Below are 18626 nucleotides of genomic sequence, written 5' to 3' on the forward strand. Positions count from 1 at the left end.
GCCTAACCCAATTTAAGCATCTAATGCATGTACACAGTAATGAATGCCAGGTTTCGTATTCAATCACTCTACTATAGGTAATGTAAAGAAACTAATTTGTTCCTCTGTTCCTCCAGGTCCACACTTTGTGGCAGTGAACAACAAGAATGAAATTGTTGTGACAGATTTCCACAACCACTCAGTGAAGGTAAAGGCCGTGATCAAAACAGAGGTATCCTCTGTGGCTTACAGTATGTTTGCCACATAGTATAGTATGCACAAATCGCCAAATTTTAAATCAGGCTCATCTTTGTCGCATGTCATAATCGCACTTATTAAGCCTGATTTATACTTCATTGTATGATGGTGTTGTGCGCCAAAATTAGCAGATCTACAAGTTCACCATGATGATGTGACATGTTCAATTACATTTTATTGTGGTGCAAAATCACAAGTTTCCTCAAAACACTTTACATATAGAGCACCTGTTATTTCCCCACCCTGAGCAAGCAGTTTTTTGCGACAGTGGCAACAAAAAACTCTCCCTTAACTGGGGGCGTTGCGTGCTCGTTTTGCTTAGATCAGTTATTTTTGGCATTATAGCATTGCAGTGTCCTTGCTTTCCAGTGTCTCTACATTGTGTTACGTAACACCTTAAACATAATCTTCTAATAAAAGAAGGTGACTCTATGAAGTGTACACAAGCAGTAATCGCAGTAGACATATTAACGGTGTTTTGATATTCTTCGGTAAGAACATTTTTAAAAAGTGATATTCCGATTGCAGTCATTTCTAAAACCCTCTATAGTATAGAGTGTTCTTTCAGTAACAGCTATTTAGTAAACAGAAAATAAATGTTCACGTGGGTTCCAAACAGGAGATTGAACCCCACAAAGATCATTTATCAGCTTATGTTCCAGTTCTAATTTTAGAAAATGCTTGACTGTAAGAACAGGGACAGTAGTTAAGAGGACAAATTGTATTGTAATTGTATCTGGTTTTAAATAAAGACTTGAATTTGAATTAGAAGAAAACTCACAAGGTGCAATGATGAATATTATAGTAAATGCAATATGTGCTTCTTGATTTCCTGTCCCCAGGTTTACAGTGCAGATGGAGAGTTCCTGTTTAAGTTTGGTTCTCACGGCGAGGGTAATGGCCAGTTCAATGCGCCTACTGGAGTAGCTGTAGATGCAAATGGAAACATAATTGTAGCTGACTGGGGTAACAGCAGAATACAGGTAAGATGAACCTGAGTGACTTTAGTACAGTATAAATGTATCTATTTTGAAAACTATTATATTATCTTCCTCCTGAAACCACTTTTTTTCTTTTTCTTTCTTTCTGGGGGGTTAATTGCAGATTTTTCAAGGAATATCAAATCTTTTTTTGACTAAACCACATTTTCTTTAAGACGCAGTGCCACGATTTTGGTACTTGTATCAGTTTCTTCATTTGTTCATTTGTCAAGCACTCCACATTCTCTCTAGAGTAGACCATCAGATGTGGTTAAAATGTGTGAGGATGTTTTAGCTATGTATTTTTGCTTTCCATTTGTAAGCTGCAAGCTTCTCTGACAAACCAATGGCCCAGTATCCGATGCTGGAATTGAAGCTCTCTTCCGGGTTCTCTAACACTGTGCTGTTCCTATTAATGGCCCAGCAGATGTAGCTATTTCTCCTTCTACCGGTCGAAATACAAGTAAATGAGGTTTTGGGCGGACTTTATAGTTGATTTTATTACCTTAGTAAAACTTTTCATAAATGTTTTCAATCGCTAGTTTAAAGTATTTTTTAAATCATCATGGGCCCATTCATTTTAAGATTAATGATGTAGGGTATGTTTCTAGGATTTCTACTGGTTCTACCGAGTGAAGACCTGCCCTCGCTGTGGTTGCAGCCAATAGCATTCATTTCCGGTAGCATGGCATCACTTTGTCCATTCTTTTTTACAGTCTATGTGGCAAACGAGCTAAAAGGAACAGACTGGACTCCTGACGTATCAGAACCATGTACCTCCTATCACCTTGACTTAATATTGAATCGTGTCACTCAAAATATTTGTGTTTTGCCTGATGTGAATGCACCTCAACAACAACCAGGAGATGTGAAAGTAGTTGATTGAATGTAGAGTTAATTGATAATTTATGTAATTCACAGATGGGGGGCGTGGAGGAGCTTTGTGTTGCTGCTAATGACTTAGTATTTACACCAGCACTGTTGTTGTGAAGCAGTTTTTTGTAATAGATGAAGTGTGAAGATTGCTATTTCCATTGGCAAAATATACAGTAGGTAGGGAGAGAAGTGCTTTGGCGAGACTGTCAGAGTGTGGGTGAGGGGGGCGGTGCAAGTGGGTGGTTCAAAGCAAGTATTTTGAATGTTGGCTGTGTCCACAAAAATACATCTTTGTAACACTTGAATGTACCATTTTTGGAAGAGGATCGTTATCAAGGAGGATATAGGAGCGTGCCATGCCAAGTTTAAAGATTGATGTTATCATTCATGTATAGGGTCAGGGTTAGAGGAGTCAGTGTCAGTGGTGACCATGAATACATTCCCCGTTGCAACTTGACCGTGTATTTTTCTCCTATTCCACCAGGTGTTTGACAGCGCAGGCTCTTTCTTGTCCTACATCAACACGTCGGCAGACCCGCTATACGGCCCCCAGGGCCTCGCCCTCACTTCAGACGGAAACGTGGCTGTGGCCGACTCTGGTAACCATTGCTTCAAGGTTTACCGCTACCTGCAGTAGGCTAAATGCAAGGACAGCTCACGATTTCACACGTAGCCTACTAATAGTTCGGAATAGTTATTATTAGCAAGTGTGTTAGGTGAAACCCCCAGACATTTCCACACACAGTCAACACAACTGGGTCAACAATATTGTCAGAAAGATGTCCCTATGAGGTGTTCATTACTCTTACCTCGAGTAAGAATACAACTCAGCCGGTAAGGGTTCAGTGTCATGTGGAGACTGGCGGGACTCCTGTGACCTTTTGGATAAGGGACAGCTTCTCTAAACCAGTCCAATGATCCTTTCTCTCAAACCAAGCAGTACACCAGGCAATTTCACTAATTAGCACTCTTTGGACCAGAGAGGAAGAAACCTGAAATCAACTCTTGCATTGGAATGAAGATCTGCATAAACCCAGACCTCCATAGGAAATGATGGACGCCTCTGCTCTACCCGCATGGCCACACTGCCAACACTGTTGGCCATTACCTGCTGTGTGTATCATGTAATTATGTTTTCATTTTTTTCACAGCCAAGCACATGCAGGCATGAATGCGTTGCTCAAAAGTCATTCTGCACCTTATTATTCTGCCATTTTCCTTGCTCAAAACTTCTTATTTGTTTTGATTCCTATCCCTCATTCCCATCATGAAATAAACCATGAAATCAACAAAGATGAGCCACAATGGAAACCAAGGCTCTATCATTTTTTGTTTTTGAATACCCAAAGACGAGCATTAACAGATGCAGATGCATACTGTTGCTGTATCTATGCGACAGCCCAATACTTGGAGTGGTTTGGAGCAAGTCATATGAACATACAACATCAGCCCCAGCTAGTAATGCTTTATCTTTTTTATTATTATCCAAATCAAACATCATGAGTCTGGCCCCACTATTATACTTGCACTGTTGTGTATCCGCATCTATAACCTCATGTACTGTAGTTGTATATACAGTATGCACATTAAATGTATATATGGAAATTATGTTCATGTACTACAGCATTTGAGCTGAACAGAGAATCTCTCTAAAGACTAATTCATACTTTGTCTTATGACCCTTGCACTCAACTCACGTCGACACTTTCTTGTCGACACAATGCTTGTCGACAGGGTCGAGTAACAAAGTATAAATTAAGCCTAATGCTCAATACCATGGAAGTACTGTAGGAGGTCATGCCAAGTAGTAGCAGACTGTATGACTTGTGGAAGTGAACAGCGCAGAGTTGTGCACGTTACCTGCTGTGTATTTTAAGTTAGTTTTTCAAAGGAATTAATTTATTTTTTATTTTAATTTTCTACATAATTCTTCCTTCTACAAATTATTTTTCTAATTGGTGCATTTGAGCATTTGAACTATTTCCTCTCTTTGCCAAACGTCACTGTACATAGGCCTTGGTAAACTGTAGCACTGAAGACCGTTCCCAATGAGCTCACATATGATACGCAGTAACTTTTCCTTCTGCCAAAACATATTGTTAAGTTGTTGTCAAGCCTTGCACAAAACACAAAGATTATAAGAGTTATATAGTTGGCAAGAGTAATATATGCCTCTCTGTATATGTATCATTTAGCAGCATATTCTTATAGTGTACTGTAGGCTATATTACAATCATAATGTCCTTGTTGCTCGCCTTGCAAGCACTTTTCTACCATGAATTTTCCAGTATTAATTCGGTGAACAGTTGATTGCTTTGACGTCTTCTCTGTTGTCCCTGGAGCTGGATTGGTTTCAAACTGGGACCCAGCTTGAGTTAAAAGGACAATATTCCTTCATCAGTCTTTGTCCGTAGTCCTGTGAGAACATCTTGTGACCCGTTTTCGTGTCCAGATCCACTGTTTGAGAAACGCTACCCTAAAGGAGCATAGCACCAGCTAACAAGCAGTGACAGATTTATTTTCCCCCTCTGTGTATGTGAGTATGCTTTTTGTCACTGCAGTGAAATTTTCATATTTCGTATTGTTTCTTTACATCATGTCTGTGTTTCCGTTTTTCTTTTTAATTGTTAAACTTTCTTACCTACCACTGATTAAATTGTTTTAATTTGGCTTCACTTGTCTTACTGTCACTGACTTAACAATGAGTGCATACAAGAAACACCTGCATTATAAAGTCCTCAGTGTTAATTCAACTCTGAGTGTGTACAAATGTAACCAATGGACTTGTGAGGGTCCATTTAGCTACATTTGTACAAACTCTGAGTTACAAATGGATAAATGTACACTGACGATTTTACTGTGTATAAAATAATTACATTTATGGGCCATGTCATGTAACTGTAACTGTACGTTCTGCCTCTTACATGAGTCCATTCTTACAAAGAAATATTCACTATTTGTGTTATCACAAATACATTATTGTAAATATTAAAGTGTTAAACTATAACATCACTTGTCCCGATGGTTTATTTTGTGTAATAAAAATAAATAATATACAATATGACATGAACCCTGGCTTCCCTATTCCGATGGGGAAAACTTTCAGCAAAAATAGCAGCTCTGAAAGTTCACAATGTACCTTGTGGGGAGCGTGTCTATGTTCCCCGCTTACAACCCGCTAGCCGCTATAATGTAAGCGGGGAACATAGAACACAGGGAACCCAGGGGGCTCTGGTCAACAAAGGGTTAAGTTGCATGTTAAATACAGCAAAAGGAAGAGTGGTACCAGGAGAGGTGGGCACTAGGAAGAGTGGGGACTAGGGAAATGTGGGCATTTAGGGGTGGAGAAGAGTGGGCACTAGGGAAATCTGGTCACCAGGATAACTAGGCACTAAGAAGAGTGGGCACCCGGAACAGTGGGCACTTTGGGGGATAAACAATTACTTCGTATAGATATAAAATTTGTGCAATATCACTTTTATACCGATAACCCACTTGATTTGGGTGGCCAGTTAAAACACTTAGAATTGTTTTTTTTAATCAGTTTTGGCATTTTGACCAAAGGTGACCGGGCTTTTGGTATCAAGGCCCCTAGACTGACTCTGGAATGACCTGTCAGAGGACATCAAGCCCACTATCCAGTTTTAAATCTCTTTCAAAACCCTATTTAAACCAAGGCCCTTTATCCTCTTAAAACAACAAGCAAGTGCTTCAAATTCAACCATGTTCATTTTATGCTATGGTTTCACTGCTCTGTCATCTGATATAACTCACTACTGTTTTTTTGCATTACTGTCGTATTTTGATTAATTGTTGGTTCTATCTGTACAAGCACTGTGTAACGTTGTTGAGAAATGTGCTATATAAATATAGCTTATTCATTAAAATAGGATCAAGATTTAACAGAACTTCATCACAGTCTAGCTTGGAAACAAGTCTTTTGCACATGCGAATGTGAACTGATGAATCAAGCCTCTCCACTTGCTTCTACCATATAATGTAGCCCTACTTCTGCAATTGAATGCAGTTGAATGTGTGGGTTGAACCCACACATTCAACTGCACACAAGGTGCTTGTTGTTTGTCGTGTCTTATGTTTGATTACTATGTTTAACTTACTACTTGTTTATTATTTTAGGTGAGAACCTTGTATAAGCCCTTTATGGTTTCCTTTCTCACCTGCACTTATTTCTGTGTTTAAAAAAACAAAATGTTACCTTTGTACTGTTTTTTATTGTGCGAATAAATTAATCAAATCAAATCAAATCAAACTGCATGACAGTTAAAGAGAAGAGAGGGAGAAAGACTGTGAGAGAAGATCTGACTGTAGCATACACACCATCACCCTGTGTGTTAATTTGGGAATTGACTGAATTTCATTCGGAACTCCATTAATACCTGTTTGGATTATTTATTTTTTAATTTTCAGTCAACAATGGAAAGCACGGCTTTAATGATGAAAATGTGCTCATTCACAGGTGAATTCACATATTCAATGGCAGGTAAAAGGTGGCCATAGCCATTAGCAGGTAGGATTAATCACAGCATTTGTAAATGCAAATACATTGAAAGAATACGCATGAATGGAACAACCACTGTGTTTCCCCAGTACCCAGTCTTCCTGGTGCCAAGATTTTCCAAGTGCCCACTCTTCTCCACCCCTATAGTGCCACTGCCAATTCATCCAGATGCCCACATGTCCCTAGTGCCCACTCGTCCAAGGTGCCCAGTTTTCCCTAGTGGGCAGAATGTTTTGGTGCTCACCTATCCTGTTAGCTTTGGGGATCTAGACAGGTTATACATGGTGGTAATGGGATGTGCAAACGAAACAAGATTCAGTTTGTTACAGGAACTCTAATGTGATTGGTCGAGACAACTCAAGGAGTAGCTGGCCAATGAAATGTTGACTGCCGGTGAGCTGTATTATGAATGGACGGGACAACTCAATGGTGAGCTGGCCAATCAACTCGTGCCTAAAACCTGATATAACCCCGGTGAGTCACTATTACTTAGCAAAAGTTATCGCCATAACACTTTACATAGAAAACGTTACGATGTCTGGAAGAGGTAAAACCGGTGGAAAGGCCAGAGCAAAGGCCAAGACCCGTTCATCCCGTGCCGGACTGCAGTTCCCCGTGGGTCGTGTCCACAGGCTGCTGCGTAAAGGCAACTATGCCCAGAGAGTTGGTGCCGGCGCCCCGGTCTATCTGGCGGCTGTCCTCGAATATCTGACCGCTGAGATCCTGGAGTTGGCTGGGAACGCAGCCCGCGACAACAAGAAAACCCGTATCATCCCCCGTCACCTCCAGCTGGCCGTCCGCAACGACGAGGAGCTGAACAAACTGCTGGGTGGAGTGACCATCGCCCAGGGCGGTGTGCTGCCCAACATCCAGGCTGTTCTGCTCCCCAAGAAGACCGAGAAAGCTGCCAAGTCAAAATAACCACATTGTTTGAACACCCCAACAACGGCTCTTTTAAGAGCCACTCACTTTTATCCAAAAAGAGAAGCGATTCCTTCAGTTTAGTTGTGGAATGAACACTACAACAGAATATAGCCGAAGCAAGGTACAAAAAATAAAGTGTTTTTTGTAATATAAAACTAATGGCGGAAATTTTTTATCTGATATTTGGTCCAGCTTTTCAACACCTGCCAACAATAGGTTATTCTAAAAAATGACCTAATAAACGGGGCATTAAATGCCTCCCTACAAGCAAACGCAATAGGTAAACTCTAAAAATAAAGGCAACATAAAAAAATACCATAAACCAGTCAAGTTTGCATAATTTAATAATTGTTAACAGGATCGGTAGTACATTTCAAAGAAACAGGATATTTCCAGAATGTTTCATGGATTCATTTCAAAATGTATACGTGACAATAATTACCTTTAACGTAGAGAAAGGAACTTTGTGAAAATAGAAGGCTCATAAGGTATTGTTAGAATTCAGACTTAATTCTTCACTAAGGTGTGGTGTGGAAATACATTATTTTGTTTGCATATATACAACAGCATGTTGAAGCATGAGTAGCCATGGAGATCCAAGTCAGTCATCTGTCATGACCGCCATGGATGAACTTCAACACTTTCTCCCTTTTAGGCCCGTACATCTACATAGACGTTCAGATTTCAAATACAAAGTGCTTACACCATAACCACGGATGCCATGTCAGAGCCCTCAGAAGTACCCGTATCTTCCATATTGTTAAATAAAAAGCATTTTAATCCGACCGGTGACCATTTTCTCATAGAATTATAGTGTATCAGAGTGCAATACACCTTCCAACCGATAAGGTCGCGAAATTGAAAGCAAATGGAGAAAAAACGGAGAAAATGGCCACCAATCGGATTGCAATGCTTTTTATTGAACAATACGGAAGATACGGGTACTTCTGAGGGGCCGTACATAATTGTAACATCCGTGGCCATGGGGTAAGCACTTTATATTTGAAATATGAACGTGTATGTAGATGTACGGGGCTACGGGCCAAAAAATGAGAAAGTGCAAACAATATGTTGAAGGAGCGCATGAAAGTCTTTTGATTTTCCCCTTTTGAACTGCAGAGGGCAGTAACAGCCCATATAGTATGCGTCTGCCCTGCCGGAAGTATGCTATGCAACCAGAACGACTGGCCTCAACTACGTCGTCTTACTTGGTATAAATAGATATGCTCTGCAATATGGAATCATATCACGGTTCTCATTTGAATCTCTTGAATTCAGACAGGCTAGATATCAACAGAAGCTAGAAAATGAGGAAAGGGTCTTGGTAAAGGAGGCGCTAAACGCCATCGCAAAGTGCTTCGCGATAACATCCAGGGGATCACCAAGCCCGCCATCCGCCGGCGGGGTGAAGCGTATCTCCGGTCTGATCTACGAGGAGACTCGCGGTGTCCTCAAGGTTTTCCTGGAGAACGTGATCCGTGACGCCGTCACCTACACCGAGCACGCCAAGAGAAAGACCGTGACCGCGATGGATGTCGTTTATGCTCTGAAAAGGTTTATTCGGCGGATAAACTATACTGACCTATCAACAACCCAAAGGCTCTTTTAAGAGCCACCCATATTTTCTCTTTAAGAGTTATCCCTACACGCATCTTTAAGGAAGTGTTAAAGGCTATATTCTGATAGCAATAATTGCTAATAGTAATAAACCACCGTAATGATGGCCAGTAACTGGTGTCTAAAATAATATGCACTTGGGTTGGATGAGCAGGACCTAATCCACTGGATAAAGGAATTTGGAAATGAAGCTATAATATTCAAAATGCCAATTAAGTTTAATAGAGAATAGTTAATTCTATGTTGTCTCTTCCACGCATGGACATTAATTGAATTTCAGCATGGCTAACAATTAATGACATTGAACTGCAATACGTGTAACGGACCCTGGTACGGCCAAACCTTTATTTTGAAGGCTGATTGATTGATTGATGTACTTTATTTAGTAAGACATGAGAACAGTACATGACAGTACATAACAGTACATGGAAGTACAAATTCGCAATACAAGGTCTACTAAACTGGATAGCTCAGTTAAGCACGTAGCTTGTTTAAGATGAGATCCCCACGCACACAAATCATGATGACATATAAGAGACAGACAGATATACACACTACTATACAGAATGTCATACAATCAGTTTACAGGTTACTGGTATGAAGGGTGAAAAATATGTACAAAAAAAGAAAGAGAGAGGGGGGGGGGGGTAGGTTATGTTAGGACATGGGGTAGGTTAGGACTTGGACAGGGGCCATTTTTGAATTGCAGCCTCCTGAAGGTGTATCTTTAGGGCATTTTTGAAAGTGAGTAGGGTTTTACACTCCTTTACTCCTTTTGGTAGGGCATTCCACATTTTAGATGAATAGCATGAGAAAGAGTTCATTCCCTTTGTTGTGCCAAATCTGGGTTGAACATGGTTTGTGGAGCTGCCTCTGGTGTTATGATCATGGACTTGATTAACATTTTGGAAGTATTTTGACAAATACAGGGGGATCCCAATGTTGTGGTGTATCTTGAAGACCAGGCCCATAGCAAGTTGCTGTACTCTGTCCTCAACCCTAAGCCATCCAATCCTAGCAAAATGGGCATGGGTTAGATGGGTTTTGTAATTGAGGCCAAGAAGTAGCCTTACAGGTTTGTTTTGGGATGTTTGGAGCCTTGTTTTAAGGGCCTTGGAGGTGTTGTGATACCATGAAGTGCATGCATAATCATAATGACCTTGTATGAGGGCCCCTACAAGAATCTTCAGAGTATTCTTACTGACTTTACGAACAAGCCTCCACATCCTCCGTGTTATTTTGTGGACCTTTTTGATCGTCTTTTCAGCGTTTTTGTCACCTGAGAGGTTAGCCTCCAAGATGGAACCCAGGTAGGTAATTTCCTCCTTTCTTGTGATAACATTTTCACCCACTTTGATCGTGAAACTCTCAGCCTTTCTAAGGTTAGGGTTGGACCCAAAGAGGATGGATTCAGTTTTACCCAGGTGTAATGAGAGTTTGTTGTCGGACAGCCAGATGCAGATCTTGTTGAGTTCAGTGCTGAGAGTTTTCTCAACCTGCAGCCTGTCCCTGTCCGAGACCAGCAGAGCCGAGTCATCTGCGAACAGGAACAGTTTGCAGTCGCAAGCTGAAGACATATCATTCACATATATCAGGAACAGTAGTGGTCCTAGTATGCTTCCTTGAGGAACACCACAAGTCACTGGGAGGGGAGGGGACTGGGTGCCGTTTACTTCCACCACTTGCTCCCTCCCTTCCAGGTAGGATCTCATCCATTTCACCGACGTGTCATCAAAGCCTATTGCTTTGAGCTTATTGATCATAATTGGGTGATTAACGGTGTCAAAAGGCTTCTGGAGGTCCAGCATGACCATGCCGCAATATTTGCCCTTGTCGACATCTTGTTTGATAGAGTCGTTCAAATAGAGAAGGCATGTGTCAGTGGAGTGGTTTGTTCTGAAACCATATTGGAATTCGTAAATTAGATTTTTTTCGGCAAGGTACTTATCAACCTGTTCGTAGACTATTTTTTCCATGACTTTCGAGATGGAGCTAAGAATAGAAATAGGGCGGTAGTTGCCAGGGTCTAATTGGTTTCCTTTTTTGTACAGAGGGGTCACTCTTGCTTTTTTGAAGTCGTTAGGGACCCGTCCCTGTATGATGGAGAGGTTTATTATGTGGGTAATGATTGGAGCAATGGAGGTGGCTGAGTCTTTTAGAAATTTAGCGGGGATGTTGTCGGGACCTGTGGCTCTGTGTTGTTGGAGTGCACTCAATTTTTTAAACACCTCATCTGTTGACACAGGGGAGAGTTTAAAATCATCTTTGCGTACACCCTTCTTTCGGCTGTAGCCGGAACACGGAAGTCAGGGCGGCTGGCTTCCTGAAAGGGGGCTATTTAAACCAGTTCAGTGACAGCATAGCAGGAGAAATGTTTGTTACAGACGGCACGGAAGGAAAGACTGCACATATGTGACAGGGTCAAAAACCAGTGATGAAAATAAATGTTGTACTATTTTATTGATGCGTAAAAACCTGTATAATGCACTGAAAATAACCATCATCTTAAATGTATCCTATGTAATCTCTCACTGAACGTTTTAACCTGGCAATATATTTCCCCACGGTCCCTGAGACACTTGACAATGAACCCCATGATAGGCTGCATGACTTTGACCGTGTGACTCCAGCCAGCCAATGTCCCCAGGTCACGCTGTTGGCAGAGCGAATGGGAGTAGGATAGGGTGTGGTCCACACTGTTCAAAAGTGGGCGCGGGCATTTGGACAGCAGAGAGACAGGCACACAGGGCAGTGTGAAGGTGACAGCCGAGGGAGCAGGTTGTGCACAGGTATAGGAGAGCCACGGAGCAAAGGTGGAGAACAAGGATACAGCGAGACGCACCAAGCCACAAGCAGCGGACGGTGAGCTGAGACGTGCCCGCTTCCAGTGACAAAAAGCCGCAGCGGTAGACGAGAGCGACGGGGAGGAAAAGGAGACGAACCGAACCAAGGAGCAGAGGAGACGGCCAGTGGCGATAACGTTGCGCGCTCTACACACTCATAGCCAGACGTTAAGTCTGGCGTGCGTGTAAGTACCTTCCTATGCAACGTTACCTTTATAAAACCACGGTCCTAAACCTCCCATGTGAAGTTACATTGAACAGATGAACTGGTTCTAGTTTCTATAATTGCAGGCAGCGCATACGAAGAACTGAAGAGGCAGAGATTCCTGGCCTAAACCCCCGATCCATTACAACCATATAAGGACATTCCCCACCTTTTGCATTCAAACCGTGATGAGTATTTAGCACTTTAAATCAGCACCTGTCACTTTACTGGTTCAGTAGAAGTAGGCACTTTATGCTAGATTTATATTTATTTGCTAAATTTGCACAAGCCCTGTGTTTTAAGCCTTGTTGTTGAGTTCCTGTGATTGTGTATTTTAGTTAGTTAGCGGGCGCCATAGGAGGTTGAGGGTTTTAGTGTTATATTTTTGTTTATGCTTTTCATTGTTTTATGGCTTATAGATGCCGTTGTATTAGGACAATAAAATTAATTACCTTTTTATACAAACCTGTTTCCGTCCAGTTTTCTCCGAGGGATATTTTATAAAGTGTTGTTCTCATTCAAAAGTGTTATACTTACCTGGGTAAACTCGAACCTGTGAATAGCCTAAGAAAGTGTTACAGAGGACCCTACCTCTTAAATAAAAGGGTGGCGTAGTCTTGCAGTATTTGACAATCATTATTATTCTCACAGTAATTACGCACCCCGCACTTAATTGTGCAACTGATATTTTATTGTGAGTTTAATGTGTATTGTTATTTATTTATTAAGAAAGAGTAAAGAGTGCCAGCATTCTAGAAAGAAGTGGCAAGTCACATGTGACAACCTGGCCACCGTCACACATAGACTGCATGTCTAATAATGGACCTGAAAGGATGGTCAAATAGAAGGACGGAAAGTTACAGAACTCTGCATTAGCGCCTAGCTGGAAGGGGAAAAGGGTATTATTTTTGTATAAATGTTTTTGGTACTATTGTCACTGGATGCTTAATTGAGTTTTATTGGTTTCTTATGGTTGTTTATGTATGCTCTATCTAATGTATGGGATAATGTCTAATGTATTCATAATGATCAGGAGTTTATATGAATTTTAGATATGTTTTGCCAGGTTTATTGATGCAATGATGTTTGTGAATTGACTTTTGCTGCATGTATTGTATGCAGTGTTGGGAAGTAACTAAAGTAATATGTAACTTAAAGTAATATTATTACCTTTTCCCAGTAACTAGTAACGTAACTAATTACTTTCACGTTTTGAGTAATATTACCTTTACTTTTTTTCAAAAAGTAACTTATTACTTTTTTTCACGAGCCTTATTTGATCCTGTGTTGTTTTTGGTCCATTGATATAATGGTAGACTGGTTGGGATCGAGTTGCTATGCAGGCTGCTTGCTGATCCGGTCTAGAGCGGATACGGAAACGTTGCGCACTTGGGCGGGCCGCCCTTAAACCGGAACAAACAGTGTTGCCATGTCTGCTTATTATAAGCGACTTGTTAACCGATGAAGATGCGCCGTAAGCTTGTAGGTCGGCTATTTTCTATATATATTATTAGGCAAAAAATACATAAAATACTTGTTTCCATTGAGGTCCTTAGTATTCAATTCATAGTCGTCAAATGGTTTTCATTTAGTCTGTAAGTTATGAATTCATACACTGTAAAAGTCTTAGTGTTAATATAATTCAAATGAGTGTACAATGAGGATTTTACAATGTAGGCTGCAGAAAAGAGAAAAAAACAACTGCTAATGTTGAAAATGCAAAGTCAGACTTTTGGGGAGAAAGGATGCAAATTATTGGGGGCGAGAAAAAAAAAGTAACTAAAGTAATAAGTAACTAGGTATTTTTGGCAGGGAGTAATAAGTAAAGTAACTACATTACTTTTTAAACAAGTAATATGTAATAAGTAACATATTACTTGTTTTAGTAACTATCCCAACACTGATTGTATGTTTTCTGTTCCTAGTTTTCACGTTGGGTTCCGAATAAAAATCATAAACTCATCAGTCGAGCTTCAACTCCTTCATGTCCAGCTGGGTCTGCTACAATACGTTTGTCTACATAACTTCGTGTCTTTGCCTTTTCAGATCTGTTCGTATTTGTTTGAACACTGTGTCCCCAGAGATGGGTACATTGTGTTCCACAGCAGTTCCACTTCCACAGTGCAAATAATTGTCCAAAGAGTACTACTGTTCCAGCTCCCCCATTTTCAGTGACACACCATCCATGCATTACTGCATGCTATGTTCACATTAAAACCAGTTTCTGTTTGCGGTTGTCTCACTGTCGGGTTTAAAAACGGCTTTAATTTACCTGACGGCCATTAGACTGTTGAATAAAGAAGAAAGAAAAAGCTGATCTTCACATTCGAAGTACACATGCACTTTAATAGCCTAGTATGTGCAATATAATATATGGGAAGGAAGCTAGAGGCCATTGTTGATGCTGACACATGAATGTTTTGTTCATTGTTGATGCCATGTCGAATTTCCTCATTGTCAGTCAGTCACACCTCACACATTCTTCCTTGTTGTCATGGGAATGTGTACATGAACTTTCATAGGAGGGTTGCACACAACAGAGTGACTTCAATACCTATGTGTTCTTCCATTACAGTTTCCTCAAGTGGACATTTTATTCAGGCCTAATTGTTGGTGTACAACATTTTGTATAAGGCCCACACACCAAAACTACAACAGAACATGGGGCAACTGGACCAGCGTCACAACCTATTGTACACAAATAGCTAAATAAAGTGTGTGTGTGCGCGCGTGTCATTAATAATAACAGACACACTGACCTAGACTTGACACATGCACAAAATATTCAATTGTATTCCCCACTTGACTGCACTACATCTATTTCACCAGCAGATGTCAATCACGTTGCTTTTAACTCTGCAGTGATCATTTCCATGATGAAAATGCTATTAAAACTTTTTTTGTTGATAATTCCATACAGTACAGGAAGTATTATTACTAGCCTTAAGAAAAGCCCCTGGTTGTCCCAGCTACAATTCCAGGCCAGGACAGCAATTTGTCGATGTGTCCCTGAAACAGACTCTTAAAGGAAGAGCACCTGGGAGTTTTCCTTTTCAAAATTAAATTTAAATTTAAATTTATTTAAATATAATGCATATCTCTCAAAGGCGCACGGGTGTTTCCTACCTAGTCTCAGTAACTTGGTGACGACCCCTTCTGTGATGCACGCGGAACTACAGCAGTCTGTTCAGTAGTTGCAAAAAACAATTACAAATATAGCTGCAAGCAGCGATAATACGGGGCCAGTGAATAGAGAGAGAGAGAGAGACATGGAAACGGAATAGATTGAAGAGAGAGAGTTTTGACAACAATACTTTTGAATAAGCATTTCATGTTATCTTTAACATGAAATACTCTCAAATTAGCATTTCATGTTATCTTTAACAATTGCACATGCATTATTTGATGCAGTTATGTTTTGTGCAATGCAATTGAAAAGTGGAATGACCCACCCACAGACAGACAGACAAAAAGCAAAGTGCAATAATAGCACAATAAGACATGGAAAGGGAATAGATTGAAATTGAGACAAAGCAAATGATTCCAACAGGCGAATATTCTTTTCAGCCCAACCCAGCTGAGGTGGTCATATATAGGACGCAGGGGGGCAATCCCAGGTGAAAAACCTCACCCATTGACATCTCAACCTATTGCCATTGACAGGAATCAAACTCTCGACCTTTGGATTCACAGGCTGAGACACTACCTATAGGGCTATAGCTTTGTCCAGGCTGAGGTCATCTGTTGAAGATAAAAGTGAACCAGTGAAAGCAGCCGATCTACAAGCTCAGAAACATGTTGCTATCTGAAAAGTTTTGAGATTGTAGATCGGTTATTTTCACAATGAAGTTTGTCATACATTGCAAAAACATACTCTCTCCAAGAAGCATTTCATCATTACCTTTAACAGTTGCACATGTATTCAATGATACAGTCATGTTGTTTGCAATTCAACTTAAATTAAGTCTGCATCAAGTGAGGCTTGAACTGGCGACCCTGAGATTGTGAGGCCTTCATTTAAGGGAGACGCCATTGGCCCAACAGATAAGTAACTGTGAAAAAGGAGATCACACAGATGATACAGTTTCACGCAAATAGCTGACAAATCCTGGGTTTAAGTGTTTTTCAAACTGCTCAAAATTGCGGACAATCTAAGGGCGGAGCTTACTGGTCAAAGCGATAGATGTGTTCCTCATGAGTCAAGGCACATGTGTAAGCAAGTTTCACGACTTTCGGCCAAACGAGGCATGACTTATGCCTGTTTAAAGTCTGCCTTTTCAAAAAATTGCTATAGCGCCCCCTTTTGGCCAATTGGAGTGAGATTGGTTTCAGTGATATTTGGAATGACCCTGTACATTTCTGCCAAGTTTCAAAGAAATGTGAGTCTGCATGTATGTTTTAGGCACAGATGAATAATTTTCATAAAACTGTAATAGTTAAAATCTATCTCCTCCTGGGATTTTTGAGCAATCTGCACGAAACATTTTACACATGAACTTTGGACCACTGCCTACAAAAATTTCCAACGGATTTTCCATAAGTGAAAAAATGCAGAAGTTAGGAGCCAATGACTGTTTTTCATATAATTCAAAATGGTGGGCGATCTAAAGGTCAGAGGTCAAAAGTCAGACCACGAAAGTTGTCGGGCATGAAGAGACGCATGTGTGTATCGAAGTTTAACAGGGCATGAGTTGTACCTGTTCAAAGTTGGCACTTTCAATTGAGTGCTATAGCGCCACCCTTTGATGAATGAGTGTGAGAATTATTTCTTGGTAGTTTTTCATGAGCATCTACCATATGGCCGAGTTTCGTAAAAAGCGTATGCACGGTTAAGCCAGAACTGGCAAAAACAAGTATTTTTCAAACTGCTCAAAATTGCGGAAAATCTAAGGCCGGAGCTTAATGGTCAAATCGATACGTGTGTTCCTCATGAGTCAAGGCACATGTGTAAGCAAGTTTCACGACTTTCGGCCAAACGAGGCATGACTTATGCCTGTTTAAAGTCTGCCTTTTCAAAAAATTGCTATAGCGCCCCCTTTTGGCCAATTGGAGTAAGATTGGTTTCAGTGATATTTGGAATGACCCTGTACATTTCTGCAAAGTTTCAAAGAAATGTGAGTCTGCATGTATGTTTTAGGCACAGATGAATAATTTTCATAAAACTGTAATAGTTAAAATCTATCTCCTCCTGGGATTTTTGAGCAATCTGCACGAAACGTTTCACACTTGAACTTTGGACCACTTTCTACAAAAAATTCCAACGGATTTTCCATAAGTGAAAAAATGCAGAAGTTAGGAGCCAATGACTGTTTTTCATATAATTCAAAATGGTGGGAGATCTAAAGGTCAGAGGTCAAACGTCAGAGTGTGAAAGTTGTTCAGCATGAGGAGACGCATATGTGTATCCAAGTTTCATGGCTGTAGGTCAAACAGGGCATGAGTTGTACCTGTTCAAAGTTGGCATTTTTCAATTGAGTGCTATAGCGCCACCTTTTGACGAATGAGTGTGAGAATTATTTCTTGATCGTTTTTCATGACCATCTACCATATGGCCGAGTTTCGTAAAAAGCGACTGCACGGTTCAGCCAGAACTGCGAAAAGTGGCAGAAGAAGTGACAGAATACTGCCAATAACAATACGGTTCCAGAGCAGAGCTCTGGCCCCGTAATTTCTGAGGCGCGCTATCTCTGGCGGGCTTGAGCAACAAGAGGCACCGCCGAGTGAGCTAGTCGCCGTGCCGACCGTTACGAAGGCAGCTAGAGCCGACTCAACGCCGTTCGAGTTAAAGTGCCTATAGGGACATAATCGTAAATTATCACCCCCCACCCCCCCAGCGCCAAGCACGCTGACACACTGACATTTGTCACATTTGAAGTTATAAAATGATTCCTGGCTAATAAGCCAAATATATTTGCCCATGTGTGGTCCAGCCCTATGGAATTTATGGAATGCATGTGCATGTGATTTGATGCTCATATTAACCGTAGGAAGTATTACGTTGTTTTTTATTTTCATCATTGAATTATTTGTGACATTTGTTTCATGTTTTTATACCAAGTTGAACCCAAACATTCACAGCTCAGACATCCGTTTAACACACACACACACACACACACACACACACACACACACACACACACACACACACACACACACACACACACACACACACACACACACACACACACACCAGCCACACTTCTGACCTCTGAAACAATCCATTTCCTTATATTCAACAGGAAACAAAACTACAGTCAGTACATTACCTCAGCTATAATGAACAAATCATGAACAGCACAACAACTGAACGGAACCAGAATTGTAAAGTAGATTTGGTTTCTCCAGCAATTTAATCTGGTGAGGCCTGTAAGCTATATTTGTGCTGCATCATGTGTGTGGCTGTGTATTTGGTGAGAAACTAAGTC

General features: G+C 40.7%; 2 protein-coding genes across 10 annotated transcripts in view; both read left to right on the forward strand.

Moving 5' to 3' along the window:
* Positions 1–4763, forward strand: part of LOC311057836 (tripartite motif-containing protein 2-like) — a 39765-nt gene extending 35002 nt beyond the window's left edge. For all 9 annotated transcript variants that reach the window (XM_084074940.1, XM_084074934.1, XM_084074935.1 and 6 more), the window contains 3 exons: positions 117–187; positions 1080–1220; positions 2578–4763. In XM_084074940.1, the coding sequence (XP_083931066.1) occupies positions 117–187; positions 1080–1220; positions 2578–2730 (365 nt within the window). In that variant the 3' untranslated portion in view covers positions 2731–4763. The remainder of the gene's footprint in view (positions 1–116; positions 188–1079; positions 1221–2577) is intronic.
* Positions 4764–7131: 2368 nt separating this feature from the next.
* LOC311056850 (histone H2A-like) lies at positions 7132–7642 on the forward strand. Its single transcript, XM_084073688.1, has one exon. The coding sequence runs from the start codon at positions 7147–7149 to the stop codon at positions 7531–7533; it is 387 nt and encodes a 128-aa protein (XP_083929814.1). The 5' UTR covers positions 7132–7146; the 3' UTR covers positions 7534–7642.
* Positions 7643–18626: the final 10984 nt, after the last annotated feature.

The sequence above is a fragment of the Gymnoscopelus microlampas genome (genome assembly GCF_963454915.1).
Source record: "Gymnoscopelus microlampas genome assembly, chromosome: 12".
NCBI classification, from domain to species: Eukaryota; Metazoa; Chordata; class Actinopteri; order Myctophiformes; family Myctophidae; genus Gymnoscopelus; species Gymnoscopelus microlampas.